Source organism: Plasmodium relictum (assembly GCF_900005765.1).
Source record: "Plasmodium relictum strain SGS1 genome assembly, chromosome: 9".
Taxonomy (NCBI): Eukaryota; Apicomplexa; class Aconoidasida; order Haemosporida; family Plasmodiidae; genus Plasmodium; species Plasmodium relictum.
Window position 1 is genome coordinate 1,449,915 of NC_041687.1, and position 27,411 is coordinate 1,477,325.

The following is a 27,411-nucleotide window of genomic DNA, read 5'->3' on the forward strand; positions in this document are numbered from 1 at the left end:
TTTGTTTTTTACATAGTAAAAATATTCCGGTGTAAATTTTATTTATTTTATTTTTAATTTTATTATGTTTATTTTTAATATTTTATTACAGCTGGTTAATTTTTATGTGCCTACAATATTATAAAAAAAAAAGTTGCATTATGACTTTAGTTATTCCATATATTTTATTCATAAAAATATTAAAAATTTCATTTTTATTATATAATATTAAAAATACTTTAAATTTATTTATATAATATTTATTCTATTTATATTGAATATATAAATTTTTATCTATATTCAACCAATTAAAATTAACATAGTGTTATTTTTGTAACAATTTTATTTTTTAAGTGTTTTTTGAAAGGAATAAAATACATATTTACAAAAAAAAAAAAAAAAAAATATATATATATATTTGTATTATAGTATTTTCTATCTTAATTAATTAAAATTTTTTTTAATTTAGTATTTCATTGTTTAGTAAAAAAATTTTGTATTAAAAAAAGTAAATATATAGAGAAAAATATTATATGATTAAAAATAATATTAAAAATTAAAAATAAATCATATTATTCAATTTTTTAATATAGAAAATATTATATTTTAATAAATTTACATCTGTATGTATATATATTTAAAAGGTGTTGTTAATACACAAGAATTAAACTAAAATTAAAGATAACAATAAATCTCTAAGAATCTCAGAAAAAAGGTAATTGCCTCAATAGAATCACATTCAATTTTATTATAACTACAACTATATGCAATTATTATTAAATAAACTTACTCATTTACACATAAATTATACATGGAAATACAAAAAAATAGTAATTTTTTTTGGCTCTTAAAATTTTGTTCTACAACATCACTCTCCATGTAGAATAAATTATTATGCTTAAAGAACACAATAATAAAAAAAATTTTAAATAATTAGAATAAGATATATCCAAAAAAATAACTTAATATTTTATATTCTATAAAAATATATATTTGTTTTTTATTTTTTTTTTTTTTTAAATAAAAAATTTGTATCATAAAAAGAGCGTGTACTTAAAAAAAAAAAAAAAATTCTATAAATTATTATATTTAAAAAAAAAAGTAAAATAAATACACTAATTAGTTATTTAATTCAATTTTAATTAAATATTCCCTACATATATTGATATAATTTTTTTTTAATATTTCCTTTTAATAACTTTTTTTTTTTTTTTTTTGTTTAAATATAAAGCAAATCCTTTTAATTTTTTTGTCATAATTGTTGTTTTCTTGATATTTATGATTAATTTATTGATAATATATAATATTAAGATATAATATTATAAAAAAAAATATGAAAATAATATGTTTCGTTTTTCAAAAATGTTTTATGTTTATAAGTATTTTAAAATGTCTTAATTTGTTCTAAAAAAGATAGTTAAATTCATGTATTTTTTTTAATTATAAAACAAAATAAATATATTTATTTAATTTTTTTTTTTTTTTGTCTTTTTTTGTAGTTGTTAAAAATACTAATTATAGTATATGTTGTTTTTAATTTAAAAAAAGAAAAAAAAAATTCTATTGTCAAAAATACTTCATAAATATATATATCATATGTATCTATAGATACGTTTCGTATTTATGTCTTAAATTATGAAATATAATTTTTTTTTTTTTCTTAGCATAATTATATATTTTTTTTTATTAAATAAAAACCAACAATAAATATAAAAAAAAAAAAAAATAGATAAAATATAAAATAATAATAATAAGATATAGAAAATAGATAAAACTAATTTGTTTATTAACAATGACACAACTAAAAAAAAAGTTTATTAATTGTGATACCAATGAAAATACATCTTCACTATGTGAAGGGACAACTAATATTTATAATGAGCCAAACAGTGATGAATACAGAAAATGTGAACCCGAAAATATAATCACTGAATGCGTTACACCGAAATTTAAAAATATGAATACAAAAAGGGATAAAATACGTATAAAAATACAAAAAGATTGGAATTTAGAAAGTCCAAGAAATTTAAGATCAGGAAAAAAAAATAAATCTTTTATTAAAAATATAGTAAAGAAAATGGAAGATATATATAAAAATGGGTTGCATAATAAAAAAAAAAATAATAAATTATTATTTGATACTCATTCAATGATTTTTCCAAATGAATATTTAAATGCCGAACCAACTAATAATGTATTATATAGACGTAGAACCCCACATGAAACATTACTTCGAAGTGATTTTAATGGTATAAATTTAAAACCGTTTGTTAGGTTTAAGAGTGTTGGAAACTTAGATAATAGAATGAAAAATAAAGCAATTATAAAAATTTCTAATATAAATCCATATGGAATATATGAAAATAATAAGGGACTTAATTATTTTAATCCAACAAGTTTGAATACATCAAAATATATAAGTAGTAGTAATATGGATACAAATGGAGGATATATGAATAATAGATGCATTTATAATCATATGAATTGTTTGAGTAATAGAATAAATAGAAAAACGTTGTCAACCAACAGACATGGAACATACATTAAAAGAAATACAATGTATGATCCTTTTTACAGTAATCATATAAAAAATATGAAATATAAGGAACTTGGTTTAAATAGTTGCAATTCTTATAATTTCCATGACTTGAAAAAGCACAACAATAACAACAAAACAAATAATAAAATTAACCTAAAAATAAGAAGTAACGAAGGAAATAAAGAAGAATATTTAGATGATATTTCAGGTGAAATTAATAGTAATAAAATGCCATTGTGTGATCATAATATTAGTTGTTTTAATAAGGAAAACATAAGCAAAAATAATTTTCCTAATCAAGATAAAAAATTGAGAGCCAAAATATCTATACCTTTAAGTAACTATAGTAATCATATAGAGAAGAATGAAGAAAATATTTATAATTCAAATTTCAATAATGAAAATATTATAAAAAGGAAACAAGATGTAAATGAAATAAAATTTTGTTATGGAGACAATAGTACAGATAACAGCTTCCAGAAAAATCATAACAATTATAGGAACATAAATTATTATAATTCTGATCATCAATACCATAATAAAAATTCTCGTTTAGGTTTAGATAAAAAAAATTCTCAAATTGCATATAACGAAAATAATATAAGAGTCTGTGATAATTCACTAAGAAATGATATTAATTTAAAATATGCATATAATGATAAAAGTTGTTTATATAATGAAAAGAATAAAAAAAATAGGAATTCTTCAATTAATCTTAAAAAGAAAGAAAAGAAAATATCAAAAGATAGTATAAAAGAAAATGAGAACTTAAACAGTGACGAAGAAAAAAAATTATTAAAAATGTCAGCAACAAATGATAAAATTAACAATAACAGTTTTGATAAATGTGAAAAAGCTTTTAATGAAAGTCATACAAGGGAATTACATAAAACTTCTTCAAACTCTAGGAAGAATTTAGAAAATGACATTTTTCATATAAATAATAATATAGATAATTGTAAAATTAACAAGTCATATGTACAAGTAGAAGATAAAAAAAGTAGCAGGATAAGTAATTTTGATAATAATGATAGTGATAAGAAGATAATTAAGAAAAGTTTTTCAAATCAAATAAAATCATCTAATAAAAAAATAATTTTGTATGGCGATATTAATAACCATAGAAATATGAAAAGTGATATAGATTATAGAATAATAAAAGATAAAAATTCAAAAGAAGATACTGAAAATTATATGGGAAATAGAAGACGTCTGTATAGTAAAAATTATATCCATAATAATTCTCAAGATTATCCTATTTGTGATCATTCAGTAGATAGTAAAGAAAAATATGGAAACTTGAGAACAATGACTATAGTTTCAGATTGTAAAAGATTATGTAAAGAAGAAAAAAATAATAAAGAAAATCCTGTAAAAAATAAAAATAATAATTCTAAGAAATATAGTTTTCATAAAAAATCCAAAATTTACGATTCAGAATATCATTTAAATTCAGATGAAACAAATTCAAATTTGGAAAATTGTAATATTTTAGAATATAATATGAATAATAAATACAAGTTATCTGATACAAATAATAAGATAAATTGTGAAAAAATGCATAAATCTTCCCAAATTTCGAAAAAAAATAAAAGAAATTATTGTGACTTAAAACAAGTAAAATCAAATAAAGTATATCATAATAGATTATTAGAAATAGAAGATAAAAAAAATAGAAGTGGAATAAATTCGTACAAGTATGAAAATGGATACAAGAACAGTAATGAAATAATTGACTATAATTCAAGAAAAAGTAGAACCAAAAGTTCATTAAAAAATAAATTAAATAAGGCAATAACTTTGAAAAATAAGGAAAGTAGCAGCAATGAAAGTGATTACAACAACGATTATAACAATCACCCAAATAGGGAGATAGACGAAAAAAACATATATGCAAAAAAAAATTTTAAAGATAATACTCACTCAATGAAAATAAAAAAAAAAAACAGTAAAAGATCAAAAAGTGAAAATTTTTATGACTATAAAGCAATTAAAGACAATAATGATTATTATTCAAGTGGTAGCATCAACAGCATTTTTGAAGAAAAAATTGATGGAAGTAGTAATTGCAGCCATAAGGCAATATCTAATTCATTTGAAAAAAAAAAATCCAATACAAAAAAAGTATCAAACGAATCTCCTTATGGATTCAGTATATATTCCTCAAAAAATAGAACAAACACTGTGCATAATTTTAAACATAAAGAAACAGAAAATAAAAGAAACGGTGAAATAATAGATGAAAATAAGAAAAATGGTTATTATTATTTAAATAGTATCAAAAAAAGTAAAACTAAATGTTGTTCATGTGATGACTTTATAGAAAAAGAAAAAAATGACATATCATTAGGAAAAATTTCACGAAGAAAAATTAAAGGTATAAATAACTTAGATTATAGTAGTAGTTCGTCGAAAGGAGAAAGTTTACAATCTTCAGAACTTTCAAATATTTTAACAGATGAAGACTACGAAGAAATTAAAAAATCAAAAACTAAAATTCCAAACAGTAAAAGTAATAAAATAAAGTTGTCTACACTCTCAAATAAATCACAAAGTATATCTAACATTAACAATATTGAAGTACAACATAGTCTCTGTCCTGAGAAAAATTCCAAAATAAATAAAAAAAAATCATCAGTTAATTCAAAAAGAAGCTATATAACAAACAATAAAGATAGTAGTTCTCATTACTATTCAAAAATAGGTAAAATGAATTCTAAATATAGCCATTATTCAACAAATAAATGTTTAAGGAAGAATAATGAAAAAAATAATAGAGAATCAAGTTATAATTCTGAAATCAATACTAATTTTAATAATGATTTTGAAATAAAGTCACAAAATCGTAAAGTTTTTAAAAATTTATCCAAACATCATTATCTTAGAAATGAGAGCAAACAAAATATTGTGAAATCTTTAAATAATGAAAATATAATTGGAGAAAATTTAGATGATATGCATAACAATATTTGTAAACACTCTATTTTAGGAAGCAAACATTCATCAGAAAAAATAATAGAGACTTATTCATTCAATGATAGAAATTCTAGTGCATATTCAAAAAATTCTAACAAGAACTCTAACAAAGATTATATAAATGATAATATTAGTAATAAATTAAATAGTAATTCTAATTATACCAATACAAATGATAATAAAAGAGCATATAATAAGAATATTTATAATAATTCATATGCAAAAGAAAATATTATAAAAGAAAAAGAATTTAACAATAATAGCAGGGATAGTAAAGAGAACAATTACTTTACATCTGAACTTGATAATGAAAACAATAGTAGTATAAAATCTAAAGAAAGTATAAATAATAATAACATGTATGTAAATACATATGAAATTTACAAATATAACACATTGGATAAAGTAGACAGTTATATAAGCGAAAAATCAAGTTCGAAAGTACCTTATGCATGTAATGATGAAGAGCTTTATAACAGGAAAATTGATTCTCCAAAATTAAAAATAAAATCAAATGATAAGGATGAGTTTATCAGAAGTAAAAGAACAAACAGTAATGGTATTTATAAAGAAACTCCTTATTTAAAAGGATCAAAGAAGTTTTGTGAATTTATGAATAATAGAAAAGAAGATAAAAATATACCCCATGAAAAAATGATTAACAATACAAAAAGGGAATATTCACAGTTAAAAAATATTGACCAATCATTAGTTTCATTTCCAGAAGACTGTAGTTCACTGAAAAATATTAAAAAGAATTATTTAAATAATGAAGATTATGACAATTGTAGCAATTATGACAATGACTCGAATGTAGTATTATACAGAGAAAAAAAGAAAATGCATGACTCATTATACAGTGCGCATAATAATAGTGTAAACAAAGATATTTCTTTTCAAAATAAAAGAAATGAATCTTCAATAAATTTACCATATGAAAAAAATACTATTGAATCGACATATGAAAATAAAAAAAAATACATGAATGTGGATAATTTTCTAAAAAAAAGTAATTTTTCAACTGAAGATTTGAATTCCAGAAAATCAAAAAAAAATAGAAGTTACGAAAAAGACATTAATTTGGAATGTACGGAAAATTTTTCTAATTTCTCGAAGACTAATAGAAATATAATAGAACATAATAAAAGTTATGGGAATAGCTATTACAGTAGTACTAATCTACCACAAAAAAAAATAACTGGTGAATATAAAGAACAAAAAAGCATTAAATGTAATATATCACCTAATAATATGAATCATAAGAAAAAAAATAATGGAAGTAACTTTTTATATAATAGTTCAGAGTATATGAAAACTAGTAATAATGTGTTAAATCTATGTAATCAAGATAATAAACAAAATAATGCAGAAATAACTGAAAACGGTTCTCTACTAAATAAAGATAAGATATCAATGATGAACACAAAATCTTCTGAATTGCTTGAAAAGAAAAACAGAAAAAAGGGATATTATACAGTAAGTTCTGAATATTATAATAAAAATAATTTAAGTAAAAATTATAAATTAAATTTGAGGGATGAAATAACTGAGTCATTATATGATTGTAATGGAACTAGTGATGATAGAAATTTGAAAAGAGAATCCAATTATATAAGTCCATCATGTACCTCAAGAAAACAATATGATGAAGAAACATTACAAAAAATAAAAAGAACAATGTCACAAAGGAGTATAACAGGTTCAACCAAAAGAGAAAATAGAAAAAAGCAAAATTATTTTAGTACTGATTATAATAATATGGATAATTTAAATAATGATTATAATAATTTGCAAAAAAATTATAATTGTCATTACAATAATAATGTTAGCGTTAATACAAAAAATGAATCATTACCTGATAATTATTTAAATACATTTAAAAGAAGTAAATCATGTAATCTTCGGGAAGACAAAAATAATTATATAAGAAATTATATAGATGAAAATAATAATTCTCTAAATTATTTTCATTCATCAGAAGATCATAGATCAAATAAAAACTGCGATATTCTTCCAAATAACAATAAAAAGGAAATATATGAATTAAATGATAGGTACAATAATAGCGGATTTTCAAAAAATAATAATGCAAATGAAAGTACAAAAAATTATAAAGGCTCATTTAATAGGAGATTTTCTAGTGAAAATTCTAAAAAAAAAAGGAATGAAATTATTAATTGTAAAAGTGACGAATCTCTATACTCAAAAAGTGAATCAGAAAATAATTTCAATTTATTTTATGTAGAAAGACTATCTTATAAAAAGGGTCTCAGTGCTCTATTACCAAAAATTGTTGATGCACAAAAAAGAAGAAAGCATCAGTGTAACAAAAAAAATCCAGAGAATGATAATGAAAGTAAAATTCAGTCACATAATAGAAATGATCATTCAAACAGAAAATATAGAAGTATGGAAAATATTAAAAATGATGATATCAAAAAAAAAAAAATATACGAAGATAATAATGTGAGTATTTCCTCATATATAAGTAATGAAAATAAACAAAAGCTAATAAATGCTCATAACATCTCAGATCAAAATGAAAATTCAACCTTTCATGAAAGTATGAAGATGAATAACTTGAGAGAAATATATAGAACCAAAATGAATCAAACAATAAATCATTCTAATAATAATATTTCAAAAGATTCAAGAAGTTTACATTTAAAAAAAAATAATAATATTTCTGAAAGAAACAGTAATTATTCAAAGAATTATATTAATTCTAAGAACACATATAAAACTAGAAATTCAAAGGATAATAATACATTTGAAAATATAAATGAAAATAAGAATAATTCAAAATATAACATTAGTTTTAATATAGTTGAAGATGATACAAGATCGCAAGTGATATCAAATGAAAATGATAGTAAAATAAATAATAATTTCAATTCATCACAAATAGAGATTAACAACCAAATAAAAACAAGTATGAATGATTATTTTAATAACCCTATTGAGAGTAATTATAGCTTAAATTCCAAGAAAAGAGAAGTAAAAAATCCAAGAAGAAAAAATGAAGGATTAAATATTCATGCTTCTAATTCAAATATAAAAAGAATTTCTAATAATGGAGAGTATTTTAATAAAGAAAATGAAATTTTATCAAAAAGTTTTTATTCCTATATAAAAAAATCTGAAAATAATGATAGTATTAATTTAGATTTAGTAAATACAAATTCTCTAAATAAGTCGACAAAAAATTTTAATTCAGAAAAAATTAATTCAAAACAAATAAGCGATAATCATACTGTATATTCTTATAAAAACATTAATAAAGAAGATAATTTTAAAGAAAGTATTTCATTGAATGATAATATGTTATATGAAATGAAAAGGACAAATAATGAAGAGTCTTTAAATAATAATTCAAGTTCTTATGAAATAGAAGAGAAAACAACACCTAGTAAAAACTATAGCATATTACCGAATGAAGAAGATAGAGGAATACCTTATATTAGCTCAGATAAAAAAAATTCATTAAAAAGTGATGTAATTCAAATAGTAGAAAAAGAAAATCCAACTCAAGTAATAAGCTATGAAGAAAATATAAATACAAAAAGCATTTATGAAAGTAATAGAAACAAAGAGAATAATCCTATAACTCAAACAAAGAGAAAGACAAATGAAAATTTAAATGTATCAGAATTTCCAGAATTATTTAATTTAAATGATTTAAAAATATTAAATGATAAAAATTCCACAAAAAACAAAATAAATTCAACAAATCATCATTTATATAGTATGAATAATGATAATAATAAAAGCTCGCATGGAAATTCGCTTAATGGTATTGTAGGTATAGTTAAGGCAAATGAATATATGAAAAATCAGTTAAATTATTATCTGGAAAACGATAATGAAATAAATAAAAATTCAAAAACAAATTCAAAAAAAATAGAGTCAAATATAAATATTAAAAAAAAAACTGACATTTATAATAGTAACATAGAAAATTCTGATATTCCTTCACCTCGTAAAGGCATAAATGATTCTAAGGATAATATATTCGATAATATTAATAATGAAAAAAAAAATATAAGCTTTTTATATGAAGAAGGTTCTAAAATATCTACAACTAATTTAAATAAGATTAAAAATGAAACTAATAATAGTAAAGTTGTGAATACACCATATTCTTCATTAAATAATAATGAAAGCATAAATTCATATGGTACTTTATATAATTTAAATAATAATAACACAATTCATTATCAAAATGAGAATAATAGCATTCATAATGAAATTTTTAGTAATATTAAAGTCCCCAGTAATAACGGAAATAGTACCTGTAATATGGCCTTTACTCATAATAGTATTCCTATTACTAATAATATTCCTGTTAATAATGGCATTCCTATTACTAATAGTATTCCTGTTAATAATGGCATTCCTATTACTAATAGTATTCCTGTTAATAATGGCATTCCTATTACTAATAGTGTTCCTGTTAATAATGGCATTCCTATTACTAGTAGTATTCCTGTTAATAATGGCATTCCTATTACTAATAGTGTTCTTGTTAATAATGGCATTCCTATTACCAATAATATTCCTATTAATAATAGTATTCCTATTGCTAATAATATTCCTGTTAACACACGTATAGATGTTAACAGCAATGCTCCTAACATTTCATTATGGAATAATGGAATAGATAATTCTTTTTGTTTGAATGGAGGAGGAAATATAATAAAATATGTTCATGCTAATGAAAAAAAAAAGAATAATTTGAATAATTCAGGTATAAACATTTTAAGAAATTATCAATTGAATAAAAATGACAACATCACTATTTATGACAACTTAAATAAAAATGAAACCTCATATAATAATCATTTAACTAATAAAACTTATAACAACAATAATCTAATAAATAAAAATATTTTTAATGGAAATATGATTAATCAAAAGTCAATTATATCTACACCTGCAAGCCATAAAAATTTAAATGATCAACACATGGCTAATTATAATTTAATAAATAATAATTGTTTAAGCAGAATGTGTTATGATAATAATGCATTTAGTACAATTAATATAAATAATCAAAATTTAAGTAATAATTTAGTTAATCATAATTTGAAAAATAATGATATAAATAGTATTTTAGTGAATAGAAATATGAGTTACAACAGTAGTGCTTCTGCAGTTAAAAATAGTTCTAGTTGCAACAACGTACTTAGTGAAAATTTATATAAAAATTATTTAGTTCAAAATAATCCAAATAAAAAAAATTCAGTTAATTGTAGTTTCACTAATTTAAATAATAACCAACTACCTAATGGCAATGTTAATAATCAAAGTTTATGCTACATCAGTAATGGGAAACCAATCATGACTAATATAACTAATATGGATAATCATCATTTAAATAATAATAATTCAATGAATAATATAGGTAATTACATTTTATAAAATAAACGTTTAATTGACAAAATAAGCAATCAAAATTGAACTAATAGTAATTTAGTAAATAATATAAGTAATAACAACTTCGTTGACAGTCATCTAATGAATAATATAGTCAATAAAGATTTAAAGTATGATATTATTAATTATAAAATGTAAATTATTTATAATAATAATAAAAAAACTAATGTCAGCATATATTAAATAATTAAAATTCTGTGAACTAGTAAAAAGGAAGTTTATAAAATATGTTTTAAGTAAATATATATTTATATCACAAGAAAACTCTTCCATTACACCTTATCCTAAAATATACATTTGTAAAATAACAATATTAGGAATATTATTCAAAATATAATTTTATATAACTAAGTTTTTCATCATAAAAAAAAAAAAAGAGTAAACAAAATTTAAAGAATCTATGAAATATAAGCTTCTTAAAATCTTAAAATATTTAAATGAAAAATACACGATAATTTTAATGACTGTATATAAGTATAAAAAATTAGACATAATATTAATAGCTCTATTTAATAACAATAATAAATCAATGATCATTAATGTAAAAGGAAAATTTAAGTTATAATTTCTAAAACTATTAAAAAAAGTGTAAAAAAATTGTATTTTTTTATTTAATCTCTTGTTTATTTAAATTATCTTAATGAATAATGCTTCTTAAAGATAAAAAAGAAGTTATTTAATTATTATTATTTTTTTTTTTTTTTAATGAAATTTTACTATTTTGTATAGTAAAATTAGATTTAATTGTATGTTTAAAAAAAAAGAAAATAAATAAGATAATATAATTAATAATTAAATGAATAATAATTATAAATGAATTTTTAAAAGGTTATTTATATATTTATGATTCAATTATTTGTCTATTTCTTTTCTTTCTTTTATTGCATTAAGTTACAAATGAAGTGCTTGTGAAATTTAAGATTTTTTTTTTTTATTATTATTTTTGTTGGTTTTTATATTTCTATTACAATTATTTTTAATTTTCATTTATAGAAATATTTTTTTTTTTTTTTTTGTTGTTGTATCAATATTTTGAGGAGTATTTAAATTAAAAAAATTTTGGTTATAATTAATTTTCAAAAAATTTTTCAACTATCACTAAAAAATTTTGTTTTTTTAAAATAACATTTTTTTTAAAAAACAAATAAATACAAAAGAATCTCACATATTTATTTGTTCAAAAAATAAGAAAAATATAAAATTATAAACAAAAAAATGAACAGGTAAATAATAAAATACAAGAAAAAGTAGTATAAATGAGTATGATATTATAAAAAACATAAAATAAAAAAATAGAAATATATTTTGTTTTATTTAGGTACGGGATTAAGCCATTGACCTCCTTGCCCATATGCTGATGCAACAACTTGTGCAATTTTCCTTTGCTTATGATTCATATAAATCATATACCAAGCTTTATATCCTAAATAAAATATTAAACCCATACCAAAAGGATTTGCCCACCACCAATATCTGTACTGATAACTATAGGAAAAAAAAAAAAAATTACAATTATATATTTTTTTATATTATGTATATGAGAAAAATATTGTAAAATTTAATATTAAAACTTACACTCTAACAACTTGAGCTATTTGATTATTAGTAAATTCAGCTACATCATTATATAAATGTGTTATTTGTTTATTTTTGTAATTTATCCATAACTTTCTCCAAGTTTTAGGATTTATACTTCTGCCCATCATGGCAATGTAATTTTGTATATGAAAACCCATTTTTTTTAAAATTAAAATATATATAAAATATATATATAAAAAATTCGTATTATTTTTGAATTTTATTTTTATTATGAAATAAATAAAAAATTTCTAAATTTTTCAAAAATAATTTATATTTTTATTTATTTTTAGTTTTTCTTTTTTCATATTTTAACAAAAAAAAAAAAAAAAAATAAAATTTACCTTTTAAAAATAAACAATTATTGAAGTGGAAATATATAAAAATATAAATCATAAATTATAAATATTTATTGATATTAATAGAAGAATTAAATTTTATTGTAAAAAACATTGCAATTTCAATTTATCATTTTTTTTTTTTTTTAATTTAATAAAAATTACAAATGCATAAAAGTTTTTAAAATGTAAATATTAAAAATAACGAAGGAATACAAAAAAAAAAAAAAAGAAAAATAATATTTTTAGAATCTACATTATTTTTTTTTTATAAATTATAAATGTAAACGAATGTTTGAATACACCTAATTTTTTGTTTATATCTAACTTATTATTTTTTGATATTTAAATATATATAATTTTAAACATTATCTAAATAAGAAATTCTAAAAAAAAAATATATATATATATATATTTAAAAAAATAACTAAACAATATTTTAATATATAATTGTTAAGCACTTATTTTTAACACCATTCATCTCAAAATGTTAAAGGATCATTTGAATGATTTTTGATAATCATGTATAGAAAAAACAATTTTTAATATTTACAAAAAAAAAAATTTATTTTTCAAAAAAAAAAAAATGGGAATATTATAAATTATATATATATATATATTTATGTGATTATACTCTTTATTTATTCTTATTTAAATACTGAAGGTATTTTTTTTTTTTTTTTTGTTTAAAATATACTTTTTTTATTTTATTAATTGAAATAAATAAAGGAGAATTATTTAGAAATTTGTTTTTGAGTTTTTTTGATAGCATCTTTCCACAATATAGTATAATTTATATTATTTTTAATACAATATAATTTTAATTTCAGTTGAGCTTTTTTAATGATAAATTCTGATCTTGACTGAATGTTAGGACTCTTAGTGTATTCATAACATAGTACACCAAGACCTATTACCCATGTAGCAATTACTTCTTCATCATCTGAAAAAAAATCATAAGCTCTCTTCTTAGTATATAAAGTGAAACACTTATAAGGATCAATTTGGTATTCATTATCGTAAAATTGATTAGATTCTATTTTTTTTTTTTCTAGTTTTTTTTTATTCTGTTTTTCTATGAGCCAATACACAGGTCTACTGTTTATACCGAAATCTATTGATATAACATCCTATATGGAAAATTTAAAAAAAAAATTTTAAATATATAAAAAAATAATATACATATAAAATGATGTATATATATATAATAGTAATTATGTAAAATTATAAAAATATTTAAGTTATATGTGTAATTTAAACCTTAATGTCTATTAATTTTTTCTTCTTAAATCCTTTTTCTCCTTTAGTATTTTTACTCCATGTAATAAATTTGTTATCAACAATTTTCATGTATATTAAAACGGGTTTATGTTTAAAAGTGTAATACTTGCATTTATAAATTAAAGTTCCTGTATTCATTTTTTTTAATTCTCTGATTACTGATTTATTATTTAAACGCCCTTGACCATGGGACAATAGTAAAGCTTTGTTCTTGGTATTATTTCTTTGAAGAATTGCTGATGCCAGTTTATTTTTAAATTGATCAATTTGGTTTTTAGCTAATTCAATATTGTTGATATTATTTTCGTACATCTTTAGTAATTCATCATCAAATTTATTTTCCATGTCTCTTGTTTGTTGTTTATACTCACTTTCTCTTTCTTTAACTACATTTATAATTGGATCTATTAAATTACTATCTAATAAAAGAATTATATCTTCATATTTCTTATTATTATTTCTAAGTTTTTCTTCAATAATTCTAGCATTTTCTTTAAAAAAATTAGAATAATTTAAAATATTTTCGTCATTTAACTTGAAAATTTGTAGAATTTTATTAATAATATACTGCAAATTATCTATTTTGGGTAAATAAAAATTATTTATATCACCATATTTATCTTCAGTTTCTTTATATTTAAGTTTTATATTTTCATTTTCTTCTTGTAGAGAATTATATTTTTCTGCCATTTCATTTAATTCTTTTGATTTTTTTTCTAATTTTTTTTTTAATTCTTCAATTTCACTATTAGCCTTGTCTAATGAATTTTTTAACATAATGTTTTCTTCCTTTTTTTTACTTAACGTAATTTCTTTTTCTTCAATATCTTTTGTGTATTCGTAAATGTGACCTTGTAACTCTTCAACTTTTTTATTAATAATATTCATTTCTTGTATTAATTTTAGATTTTCTTCACTTTTAATTTGCATAATAGCACATAAATTTTCTATTTTGGTTTGTTTTTCTCTATAAGCTTCAACATAGGAAATACGATGTTCATCTAATTCTTGATACATATTAAATAATTTATTGTATTTAGTTTCTAAGTTTTTTATTAACGTTTCATAATGCTGAATTGCTAAATTATCTCTTTGCTTAGAATCCACTAAGGTATATACATTATCATGTAAATCATTCATTTTATCATTTAAAATTTCTTTTTTCTTTTCCAATAGATTTACTTTTTCTTTTAATAAACTTGCCATTTTTTTTGCTTCTATATGTTTTATTTTATCATTATTAATTTTCTTATTTTCATTAATTTCATTATTCGAAAATATTGTTGTGCATGAAGAATTTTCAGTTGAATTTATTAAAGATGTTATAGGTAAAAATGTTTGAATGCTGCCACTAGAAGATTTATTGTTATTTTTTTCAATTTTTATATCATTGAGATAATTTATATTTTGGTTTTTTAAGTTAAAAGAATGAATATTATTGTTGTCATTTTTTTTTTTTCTTGTTAATTTTATTTTTTTTTTATTTTTCAAGTTATTATTTCCCAAATCATCAAACGTAATATCGCTATTTGGATATAATTCTTTCTTCATCTTTTCTTCGTTTCCCGTAATAAAATTATTTCCTGTTTTATTTTCATTTTTAGGAATTTTATAAAAAGGCTCCCTAATATGTATATCAGACACATTTTTAGTATAATTATTTATCTTATTATTATTATTATAACAATTTATATCTTTTTTTAGAGTATTAAAAGAAAAAGTTTTCTGAGTAATATCAGCGGAGCTATCATTGCTAGAAATATAATCAAATTCTTTACTAAGAATTTTTTTTTTATCAAAAATATTTTCAGTTAAATACTTTTCATTTTTTGGAATTTCACATTCATTTTCTTTATTTGAATTATTTATACCTTTTTTATTTTTTTCTAATTTACTATTTAACTTAACATCTCCTCCTTTGTAATTTGAAAGCATAAAATATTGGTCATCTTCTAATGATTCATTTAGAGAATCTTTTTCTCTAAAATTTATGTGAACTCTATTTTTATTTTCCATATTTCCTTTTAATCTAATTTTAACTATATCATTACAATTCAAATTATTTTCTTTTATTTCATCTTCTTTATCCTCATAATAATTTATTTCATTATCTATTTTTTTTTTTCTGTTATCGCTATTGTTATTCAGCTTGTTATTATATTTATTGTTGTTATAAGATTCATCACTAGAATAATATTTCTCACTTTTATCTTTATCTAATTTATCTGAGCTTAGAAATGAAGAACTATTATTTTTTAATTTAATAGACCACTGGATTAATTTTTCTCTCTCTTCTTTTAGTTTTACTAGAGGATCCATTCTATCTTTTGATGTTCTATTAATTTCGCTAATCTCGTTATCATCAGATATTTTATAATTTTTTTTCTTCTTCTCCATTTTAAAAAAAAAATTAATATAAATGAGAAGGAAAATATAACAGTTACTAAATTACTTTAACAAGACTAAAAATTTTAAAATATTATTTATTTTTTGACGATTATAATGAATATGTATGTTTTTTTATAAAAAAAAAAAATAATAATAATAATAATCTAAAGAGGAAAAAATAACTTGCGGATTTTATAAATTTAAAAATATATATAAAAAATAATATATTTATATATTATATATATTGTCTTAACAATGCTTTCAAAATTTTATTACAAAAAAATAAAGTAGTTGATATTTAAGTATTGCATAAATTTACGAAAAAGTACAAAAAATTTAAAAAAAAGAATACTATGGAAATTTTAAATAGTTATAATTAAAAAAAAAAAAAAAAGCTAAAAAAACAAATTCAAAATATGTCTAATATGTCCTTTATTATTAGAATAGATTAATAATCAATTAATCTTAAATATTTTATTGTATTTCATTTTAAATTTAAAGAAAAAAAATATTTCATTTAAAAAAAAATTTTTTAGAATATTTCTTTTTTTTTAAATTATATTATGTTACATATTATCCATATTATTTTTATATGAAATGTATTTTTTTAAAAATAAAAAAAAAAAAAAATAATTGATAAAGATTTTTTGTGAGTCTTCATTTTTTATTTTAATTTTTTTCTTCATATATTTACTGATTAAATCTTTTACGCACATCAATCAATAAAAAAAAAAAAAAGTATAACACTTAAAACAAGAATGTTAAGTTTTAAAATTTTTAAAACAAGAACAATATTTAAAATTTTTTTTTTAATATTTATAATTAATTAAAAAAATATTTAAACAATTAAAAAATGATATACAAGGTTAATTAGAAAATTAAAGAGTAATTAATGAATGAGATTCTATGATATTTTTTTTATTGTAAGAGAAGAAAATGAAAAAAAATGAAAAATGAAATAAGGAAAATTGAATATGTGTGCGGGATTGAATATGTATCAGAAAAAAATGAAAACAGAAAATTTTTATTTTTTGTATTGTGTATTTTTTCTTTATATTATATGTATTACATATACGCGGTATGTATTTATAATAATATGTTTGTATATTATGAAACTATAGAGATAAAAAAGAAATAAAGAGAAAAGATAAAAAGAAAAGAAAATGAAAATTATAAATAAATTTTAATAAAATTAAAAATAAGAAAATATATATATTATAAAATAGAATAAGATAAAAAAAAAAAATATAATTAGAAAACATTTAATAAATATATCAAAATTTTTTTTAAAAAGAAAAAAAGAAATAAAATGAGATAAATAAATAGATATGAAAAAACAAAGTAATTTTAAATAAACAATTAAAATAAAATATGGAATAATTAATAAATTGTATTTTTTTATTCTTATTTTTTTTTTTATCATATAACAGGCATATAGGCAAGGATATTTAACCATTGACGAATTTCAAATATTGCTATTTTTTGTATATATATCGCTTATTATTGTCTATTTCAATAATTATTCTATTGGTTAATTTTTTTGAACATAAATAATTAAATTACATATATATATATTATTTATAATTGTCTTTTATTTTTTAATTTTAAATGGTTAAACAGAAAAATTATTTTTAATAAATGACGTTGGAATACAAATTGAGAAAAAAAATTTATTTAAACATCAGTTGAAATTTATTTGTGCAAATGATATCAAGAGTGTTTTTATCAACGAAGTAAATTATTCTTAAAAATAAACAAATAAATAAATAAATAAATAAATAAATAAATAAATAAATAAATAAATATATATATATATATATATATATATTCATAAAATAAAATGAGAAACACAATTTTTTGTTATATATATACATGTTTTTTAGGTTATTTATATATTTGAAATTTCTCCATATTTATGTTTAACTTTAAAAAATAATAACTTGATTATTGTTTTTGAGGTATAGGAAAAATATTTATCTTTCTTTATTTATATGGATATGTTTATAATTATGAATTACTTCTTTTTTTTTTTTTATTAGGATTTTAATTTAGAGATGAAAAAATTAGTGGATATATATAGAGATATTAAAAAGACATTCTTTTTTTCTGATTACAAAAAATTGGCAAATATAAAAGCGGTGCATATTGAAAATGAAGAGAATATAAATAGTAGCAAAGAAGAATGTGTATCACATAACGATACATATTCAGCAAAAAATAATTCTTCAAGTGAAGAAAATATTTTTAAAATGTTAAACTTTAGTCCTTATGAAAACAAAAAAAGTAATAAAACTATACCTCATCCAAAAAAAAAAACTTTTGATATATATATAAATAAAAAATTAGCATTAGAAATAATGAACGACTAATTTCTTTTTATTTATTTTTTTTAATTATAAGAAAATTCAATCTTTTAATTTATCTTCCTTTTAATTATATTAGAATTCTTTTTTTTTTAATAATTTTTTTCATTTTTTTTCTGTCTTTTTGAGGAATAAAAAAAATTTTAAATAAAAAAATAAAAAATTATTGTAATAAATTATTTTTATATACCTAATATATTTAGATATTGAAATATATATAAATAAAATAATATTGAAATGCATATAGATAAAATAATTTTGGAATATATAGTTAAAATAAAAAATAACATATAATAAAAGAAATGGGGGAATACATAAGAAAAATACCTTTTTTTAATGATTACGAAAAAAAAGAGGATTTCTTGAAATTTCCGCATTTAAAAGAAAATGATAATGATGAAAAAAGAAACTTAAATAAAAATATTATAAATCATGATGCTCATTATATAAGTATATATATATAAAATAAAGCATATCTCCTAAATAAATTTGAAAATATATAAAAAATTATAAATATTGTTCTGTAAATTTTTTTTTTTTTATTATAGAAAAAAGGGAGAATATGAAGGATATTTTAACTTATATTCCTTATTTAAGTTAAATTTTACGAAGCATTTAATTGTATATATATTTAAAATATTTTTATAATTTTATTTTAAGATAATAGAACACAAAGAGATATTTTAAGTGAAAGAAAAGTACAAAAATTGAATACCACTTATATATGTATAATAAGATGATTATTATATAATAAATGTACAATGACATAAATGTTTTTTTTTAAAAGAATAAGTTAAAAGAAGATATTAGTGAAAGTTACTACTCATATGAGAAAAAATATCCATTTTTTATTGATACATATGTAAAAAAAATTGAAGAAACTAAATGTATGAGGGATGTATTAAATAATATATATGGTTAATTATTTAATAAAAAATAAAAATTTGTCATCATTTATTAAGAAAAAAATATATTGATAACACAAAATATATAATTATAAAAATATTTATGCTTAAAAGAAAAAAAATTTTGTTTTTCCTATTTTTGCTTAGAACCTGACGAAACAAGAAAAAGTCGAATTTCAGAAGACATTAAAACAAAGGCTATGCTATTTGAAACAAGAAAAAAATTACTATTGGATGAATTAAGTATTCTATTATTAATATATATATATATATATATATATATATATATATATATATATATATATATATGTGTATAATCATGTATATATTAACTCCCATTTAAATAATTAAAATTATTTCTTTTAGGAAGCAGTTATAAAGAAGGTATTAAAATTAATGAGGAATGAATTTTTAAATAGATATTGTAAATTATTTTATATTTTTCTTTTCATATAGATGATAATATAATGAGTAACCATAAAGAAGTGTATCTAGATCCAGCAAAGAATTATATGTATAATAGTATAAAAAAAAAATAAAAAAGAAGTATATATATTTAAAGGAAAAATAATAATAAATGAACATTTTTAGGGATATAGTAAAGGATAAGAATAAAATATTAACATTAAAAAATTATGGTTTAGGATTAACCCCTTCAAATTTCGTATTTTCATACCCTCATATTCAAGCTAGTAAATACCTTTCTATATTTAAAAAAAAAAAAAAAAATACAAGATATTAATATAAATATATATTTTATAATGTTTTGTTTCTATATATAATTATCACTTGTTATTTGAATTTTTAATGTTACTTATATTTATTATAATTATGACTATAATTATTTCTTTTTTTGTCTTTATTTTTTATTTATTTTTATTTTTAATAACCTTCAATTGTCTAAAAAAAAAGAAGGAAGAGGCGGCTTTGCAACAGAAATAATGAAATCAATTATGTTAAAAAATAAAAATGAAAAGATTAATAAAAAAGTACAAATAATGAAGAATAATAATTTACTATAAATTTTCTTATTTTATATATAATAAATTTTGTTAATAAATGCAGATTAATATAAAAGACATAAATGGTAATAATTTTCATTCTTTAAAAAATATATATATATATTAAAAAAAATCAAATAAAAGATTAATATTCACTAATATATTTTCTACATATAAAAAGATTTATATAAGGATAAGAACGATGAAAAGAGGTTAATATAAAAAATAGAATAAGAGGCTACACTTAATAATATATTACATAATAAAATTAATAATTTGATATATTTTTTTTTTTTAAGGGAAGAGAAAGGTTGAAAGAGAAAAATTAGATAAAAATAAAAAATAAAAAGCATATATATAAATATTATTTTTATTTTTTTTTATTGAAGTCTTTTTAATGAAAAGTAGATTCAAATATCTAAATCACACTAAAAATAGTTATTTTGTTGATAATTATCTTAAGGTATTTTTTTTAAATGGAAATTGTATTTATGTTAATATTTCTTTTCTTAATATTTTCTTTTATATTACTTTTTTTACAGGAGAAACCATATATTATATTGAGATATAAAGGATTCCAAGAAAAGGCATAATGGAGGTATAAAAGTTAAAAAAAAATAAAATATAAATTAATAAATGAAATAAAAAGTTAACACGAAAAAATTTAAAGAGCTATTCTGTAAAAAAGTTTTGTTAAGAACTATTTGGAGAAAAAAAAACAAATGAAGGAATAAATAAATGAATAAAAGAAAAAAATGATATATTGTTTTTATAATTATGAAAAAGAGAAAAAAATATTTATGTAAAATTATTTCTATATTATCGCAATTAGAACTATTTTTTTTTATGGAACAAAAAATATATCAAAGAAACAAAATTTAGGCATTCTTTTTTTTTTTTTTAAATTATCCAAAATAGTTTTAATAAACCAAAAAGATACTGAAAAATTTCTTTTGAATCTAATTTTGATTTCCCAAATAATCTATCAACAAATATATAGCCAACCTCTTCAATTTTTTTATTTAATTTTTTTGCTCTTACAATAACTTCCATCTGAAATATATATCCTTTTCCTTCAACTTGTTCAATAATTTCTTTTAGTGTTTCTGTTCTATATAGTCTGAATGAGCCAGTTAGATCACTGTAATTAATAAACAAAAGAAATTGAGACAAAAAATTTGCTACACGACTAATTATAACTCTTTTAAAACTCCACCCAGATATTCCTCCATCTTTATTATATCTAGATCCTGTAACAATGTCACAATTTGTTTCTTTTTGTTTTTTTATGAAATCTTTTATATATTTAGGATGATGAGATAAGTCAGCATCCATTATAATAACAAAATTTCCAGACACTATTTTTAAAGCATCTATATAGGCTGACCTTAGACCTAGTTTTTCTTTTCTTTCAACTAGTAATAATTTTTCTTCTTTAAAGATTGATTGAAGTTTTCTATAAACATTAGCTGTTTTATCTTCACTATTATCGTCTACTAATATTATTTCAAAATTTATAGTTTTCTTTTTCATTTCATTTATAATCATATAAACTAAGTAAGGTAAATTTTCTTTCTCATTATATGTTGGTACAATTATAGAATAAACATCTAAACAAGACATTTTTATTTTTAAAAATAAGAATAATAAAAAAATATACTTAATCATATGAAAAAATAAAATTTAATTATATATATAAAAAGAAAAAAAAAAAAGGTGGAAAATATTTAATAAAAAAAATACAAACTATATTACCCTATTTATATTAAAAATCAATATATATATATATATATATATATATATATATATATATATATATATATATATATATGTATCAACAGTTCACTAATACAGCTTTTAGAAACTTCTATAGTATTGTTTTTTCATATTTATTTATTTTTTTATTTTTTGATGAAAGGATTAAAAATAAAATAAGCATTCATATCTTTAATATTCTTTAATAAAATAATATTAAACAAGTTAAAATTTATTCTTTAGATTAAAGTACTTTGAAAAAAAAACAAAAAAACGTAATTTCCTTATGTGCATATAAACCAAATTGAATATATTTTTCTTTTTTCCTATATTTCATTTTAATATTACTATTTATTATTAAGAACTCTTTTTTTTTTTATATTTTATTTTTTAATCCATCACTTGTTTTTTCTTTTCCATTTTGTTCTTAGTATTTTTAATTTTTTTTTTTTTTATTGAAATTCACACTTAAAAAAAAATTAAATTTTTATATAAGTAATATATAATATACATATACACTTTATTTTCAAAAGTGTAATTTACATATTCCGTATTGCTTAAATATAAAGAGGAACCATTTAATAAAAATTTTATTTTTTTAATAAAATAAATTTATATATTATGTGATTAAAAGAAATTTTAAAAGCCACATTTTTTGTTGAAAAATAATCTTTTGAAATTTTAAAAATGAAGAATGATAATCATATAAGTTATCATGAATATAAAAGGAGGCTAAAAAAAATTACTGAAGAAATAAAAAAAGAAAAAAAAAAGACTAGTAACAAAATTAAAAAAAGTGAAAATTTATTGAAACTAGAAGAAGAGTTGAATAAATTGAATGCTTTATATAATAAGGAAAATAATAGTGATTGCCAAAATAAAAATGATGATGAAAATATAAATAATTTAATTACTGATAATTTATATTTATATAGTGAAGTTTCTAAAAAAACTTTAAAAAATAGGAATAAAGTGAAACAGAGAGAATTAGAAGAATTAAGAAATGAAAAATCAAAAAATAAATTTGGAGAAAAAGAGTATGAAGAATTATTAGAAAATTTGAAGAAGTTAAATAAAACAATTTTTCCTATTCCTCCTGACGGAAATTGTTTATATGAATCAATTTTACATCAACTTAGAGAAAGAAATAAAAATTATAAATATAGTATAACTGATTTTTTAAATATTATAAATAAAGAAAATTTCTCATTAAGTAATGTTGACTTAAACGATTATAAAGATAAAAATAATTTTGATTTTAGTATTTTTCCTAGTATAAATCCATATGATTTAAGTAACGATATTTTAAGATTCGTTACATCAGTTTACTTATTGCAAAATAAATCTTTATTTATGGATTTTATTTATTGTAATCAAAATAATACAAACTGTAATTCAGATAATGGTATAAAAGCTTTTTCTAAATATTAAAAAATCAAAATGAAAAAAATTATTTTTCCTTCATTCTTTGTAGACCCCTATTTTGATTACTGTCAAGAAATTATTAATGGTATTTACGGGTAAAGAAATAAAAATAAAATTAATAATATATATTAATTTAATAATATTTATATATTTTCGTTTCTCTTTTTTTATAATTTTTATTGTTATAAAAATATTCTCTTTGTATTTTTAAATTAATGAATAAAATTATATATTTTTTTTTGATTTAATTTTTGTATAGGAGTGAAATTGAAATAAAAGCCTTATCAAATATTTTAAAAAAAAAAATTACCGTTTATGATGTAAATATGCAAGTGTCATATGTATATATATATAAATAAATAAAAAAAAAATGTGTATAATCATAAATTTCATACATTTTTTTTTCTCTCCATTTTTAATATTTTGAAACCTTTAATTATTCTTAATTAGGAAGAAAATTACGACGAAGAATTATATATATGCTTTCATCATAAATTATATGCATTAGGTAAAAAATATTTATAAAGCATTATTTAAGAAATAATTTTGTATTAAAGGTTATTTTATTTTTAAATTATTAATTCATCATTTCTTATTCTTTTTATAGGCAAGCATTATAATTCTGTTGTAGATATAAAAACGTAAAAAAAAAAAAAAGAAAATTTATAAAGGTATTTCTAAATAATAAAAAATGATTTTCAATTTTATAACATAGTGTCTTTATACAATTTAGATGAATAAGTAAATAAAAACAAAAGAACTGTTTCTGTATCTTTGTGTATTATAAAAATTGAAATTTTTTCTAATCAGAAAATAAAAATATTTTATAAGAAATTATTATTAATAAAAGACGTTAGGTACCTTTTCTTTTTTTTAATTTTTTCTTTTTGCTTAAAAAAAAAAAAAAACACATAAGAAAAAAAAAGAAAGAACAAATAATATATAGTAATAATGTTAATTTAAAGTTTTTAATTAAAATACTGACAAATGTATATAAAATAACATATAATAGTTTTTTCAACAAAAAAAAATTTTTTAATAATATATTTTTAAAAAAAATTATATATATATATGGACAAATTAAAAAAAAAAATATATACAAATGTAAATTCATATAATATTAATGCATACAAATAAATGTTAAACACATCTATCTATAACATATATGAAATTCTTTTAGAGATTATAATTTTACAACTATTAAGTGAATTTACATAATTACATTATATCTATTTGCTTCTCTTCTTCTTCTTCCTCTTCATATTCCTCATCTTCATCCTCTTCATTGACTTCTTTTCTTAAAGCATTTCTTGTTCTTTCATGTGGGTAATTTTGTTCTATTATATTATTTTTATTTATTTCACAATAATATTTATTTTTTTCATTAGTGTTATAATTATATTTCTTTTCGTCTAATGTAATTTCAACTGAACGCTTAATATAACTTTGTAGGAGTTCAGATGAAGGATATGGTGAATCTAAAAGAAATAAAAATAAAAAAAAAGTTATATATATATATATATATATATATTTCATTTTTTTTCTAATAAACTTTACCTGATATTTGACCTCGTTTATCTCTAGGTCTCCATTTGTTTTCATATTTACGTATAGGAGGATCACAAATTTCTTTACATGAGGAATAAAAAAAAAGGATAATAAAAAAAAAAAAAAGGAATTATAACTATTGAACAAATTTATGTACTTATATTGATACAATAATATGTCAACATAAGGATATATATATATATATATATTTATATTGGATAATAGAGTATTTCTAATATTTTTACCTAAAAAATTAAAATCTGAACTTTTCAATAATTCTATAGCTTTTTTGGGATTATAATCAACTCTATGTAAAATTTTGAAGGCATATTCAGGGGTAAAAGGATGCCAACCTAACTGACATTTCCAATTTTTTGCTAATTCTTTTATAAAAATTGCTAGCTCGTAATCATTTTTGATAACTAATTCATATTGCCCTTCACTTAAAAATTTTTCTTTCATTCTTTCCAGTAAATAAGGTGAATAAACTAACTCAGATTTATGTACTTCTAAAAAATAAAAAAGAATTATCGATATAATTTAAGAAAAATGGAAACTACATAAAATAAGAGAATAAACTATATATATATATATATATATGAACATATGCAATACCATCATATTTTTCTGAATGATTATTTAAAAAAAATGTTGAGACATTTGAGACCTGATAATTTTCTCCTACATTAATTTGGCTTGTATATTTGCTTCCTTCACTTTTTTGCTTAACTTTTTCTTTTTTCTTTTCATATGTACTATAAAAATAAAAAAGAAAAAATATATAATAAAATTATATATATATGTAAAGAAAAATTTATAATTTCTTTTTAATTTCTCATATGTTTTTACCTGATAGTTTTTATTTTTTTTCTTTTTTTCCATGAAATGTCAATAGATACACCTTTAAAAAAAAAAAAAATGATAAAAATTTTATTAAGATATATTTTGTAATAAGATAAAATAAAATTAAAAATTCTAGTTCATTACCTCTTCTTTTACATAGTGGGCAATACCAATAATTGTAATTTGCCTGTGGTCTATCTGTTGCACTTAGACACTATTAATTAAAAAAAAAATAAGTAAAAACGCAGGTAAATATATAAAAAAAAAGATAGAATTTTTTTTTAATAAGAATTATTATATATGTTCAAAATGTGTATATATATAATATACATATATATGATAAGATCTAATACAATGGTCACAACAAATTAAATTCCCTCCATGGTAACATTCATAACAGAAAGAATCATTTTCATTATTATCACTGCAATTTCTTGATGTAGAATTTGTATTTTCAGATTTAAAATTTTTATTATTTATTTTCTTATCATTGTCTTCATATATTTCATTCTTATTATTAATTCCATAATTTTTTATTAAGGCTACGTCCTTTGCTTTTGTTTTATCTATTTCTCTTCTTTTTATTTTATCATGCATAATCACAATACTTTTTTCTATATGTTTTTCTAGATAAAAAATACAATTAATAAAAATATACGAGAAATAAAAATTTAATACAAATTTTTTAATTTAATATGTATAAAACTTCATATTAAAATATTCTACAATTATTTTGTTAATTCAAAATAAAAAAAAATAGTTACACTTTAGTTTATATATACATATATAATTTATGTGTTCTGTAATAAATTTGCATATAATATATATTTAAATGTTATATATTAATCTTTTTTTTTTTTATTAAATTTATGAAAATATACAAATACATTATGAAAAAGAAATATAATTTTAATATTTTACCTAAATTTTATTCTTTTCTTAAATGAAAGAAATGTTATTTATTGTACACTTTAAATCTAAAAGCTTAATTTCTTGAGTTTTCATATATTTTTATTTTTATAAATGTAATATTCTTTCTGATTTTCATTTGCTTTT

At 18.6% G+C, this 27,411-nt stretch overlaps 8 protein-coding genes across 8 annotated transcripts; 4 read left to right on the forward strand and 4 right to left on the reverse strand.

Annotated features, from left to right (window-relative positions):
* Positions 1–1,771: 1,771 nt before the first annotated feature.
* PRELSG_0938500 (conserved Plasmodium protein, unknown function) lies at positions 1,772–10,915 on the forward strand (the record flags this gene model as incomplete). Its single annotated transcript, XM_028676836.1, has 1 exon — positions 1,772–10,915. The coding sequence occupies one exon, from the start codon at positions 1,772–1,774 to the stop codon at positions 10,913–10,915; it is 9,144 nt and encodes a 3,047-aa protein (XP_028533285.1).
* Positions 10,916–12,240: 1,325 nt separating this feature from the next.
* PRELSG_0938600 (conserved Plasmodium protein, unknown function) lies at positions 12,241–12,666 on the reverse strand (the record flags this gene model as incomplete). The annotated part of the gene is made up of 2 exons (XM_028676837.1): positions 12,241–12,415; positions 12,506–12,666. The coding sequence occupies 2 exons, from the start codon at positions 12,664–12,666 to the stop codon at positions 12,241–12,243; spliced, it is 336 nt and encodes a 111-aa protein (XP_028533286.1).
* A 914-nt stretch (positions 12,667–13,580) lies between these two features.
* PRELSG_0938700 (conserved Plasmodium protein, unknown function) lies at positions 13,581–16,524 on the reverse strand (the record flags this gene model as incomplete). The annotated part of the gene is made up of 2 exons (XM_028676838.1): positions 13,581–13,976; positions 14,107–16,524. The coding sequence occupies 2 exons, from the start codon at positions 16,522–16,524 to the stop codon at positions 13,581–13,583; spliced, it is 2,814 nt and encodes a 937-aa protein (XP_028533287.1).
* Positions 16,525–17,461: 937 nt separating this feature from the next.
* On the forward strand, positions 17,462–18,884 carry PIGH (phosphatidylinositol N-acetylglucosaminyltransferase subunit H, putative; the record flags this gene model as incomplete). The annotated part of the gene is made up of 5 exons (XM_028676839.1): positions 17,462–17,593; positions 17,946–18,045; positions 18,136–18,248; positions 18,399–18,473; positions 18,555–18,884. 5 exons carry the CDS (start codon positions 17,462–17,464, stop codon positions 18,882–18,884), a joined length of 750 nt encoding a protein of 249 aa, XP_028533288.1.
* Positions 18,885–19,180: 296 nt separating this feature from the next.
* Positions 19,181–21,377, forward strand: PRELSG_0938900 (conserved Plasmodium protein, unknown function; the record flags this gene model as incomplete). The annotated part of the gene is made up of 14 exons (XM_028676840.1): positions 19,181–19,328; positions 19,427–19,474; positions 19,539–19,576; positions 19,666–19,795; positions 19,931–20,026; positions 20,150–20,167; positions 20,240–20,297; positions 20,375–20,475; positions 20,696–20,772; positions 20,849–20,870; positions 20,966–20,996; positions 21,084–21,094; positions 21,174–21,247; positions 21,327–21,377. The coding sequence occupies 14 exons, from the start codon at positions 19,181–19,183 to the stop codon at positions 21,375–21,377; spliced, it is 903 nt and encodes a 300-aa protein (XP_028533289.1).
* Positions 21,378–21,684: 307 nt separating this feature from the next.
* Positions 21,685–22,407, reverse strand: DPM1 (dolichol-phosphate mannosyltransferase, putative; the record flags this gene model as incomplete). Its single annotated transcript, XM_028676841.1, has 1 exon — positions 21,685–22,407. The coding sequence occupies one exon, from the start codon at positions 22,405–22,407 to the stop codon at positions 21,685–21,687; it is 723 nt and encodes a 240-aa protein (XP_028533290.1).
* Positions 22,408–23,226: 819 nt separating this feature from the next.
* Positions 23,227–24,609, forward strand: PRELSG_0939100 (conserved Plasmodium protein, unknown function; the record flags this gene model as incomplete). Its single annotated transcript, XM_028676842.1, has 5 exons — positions 23,227–23,944; positions 24,014–24,059; positions 24,224–24,305; positions 24,415–24,472; positions 24,572–24,609. 5 exons carry the CDS (start codon positions 23,227–23,229, stop codon positions 24,607–24,609), a joined length of 942 nt encoding a protein of 313 aa, XP_028533291.1.
* Positions 24,610–25,182: 573 nt separating this feature from the next.
* Positions 25,183–26,952, reverse strand: PRELSG_0939200 (phd finger protein, putative; the record flags this gene model as incomplete). Its single annotated transcript, XM_028676843.1, has 7 exons — positions 25,183–25,442; positions 25,522–25,593; positions 25,758–26,021; positions 26,128–26,267; positions 26,362–26,413; positions 26,512–26,569; positions 26,686–26,952. 7 exons carry the CDS (start codon positions 26,950–26,952, stop codon positions 25,183–25,185), a joined length of 1,113 nt encoding a protein of 370 aa, XP_028533292.1.
* Between the last annotated feature and the right edge of the window lie 459 nt (positions 26,953–27,411).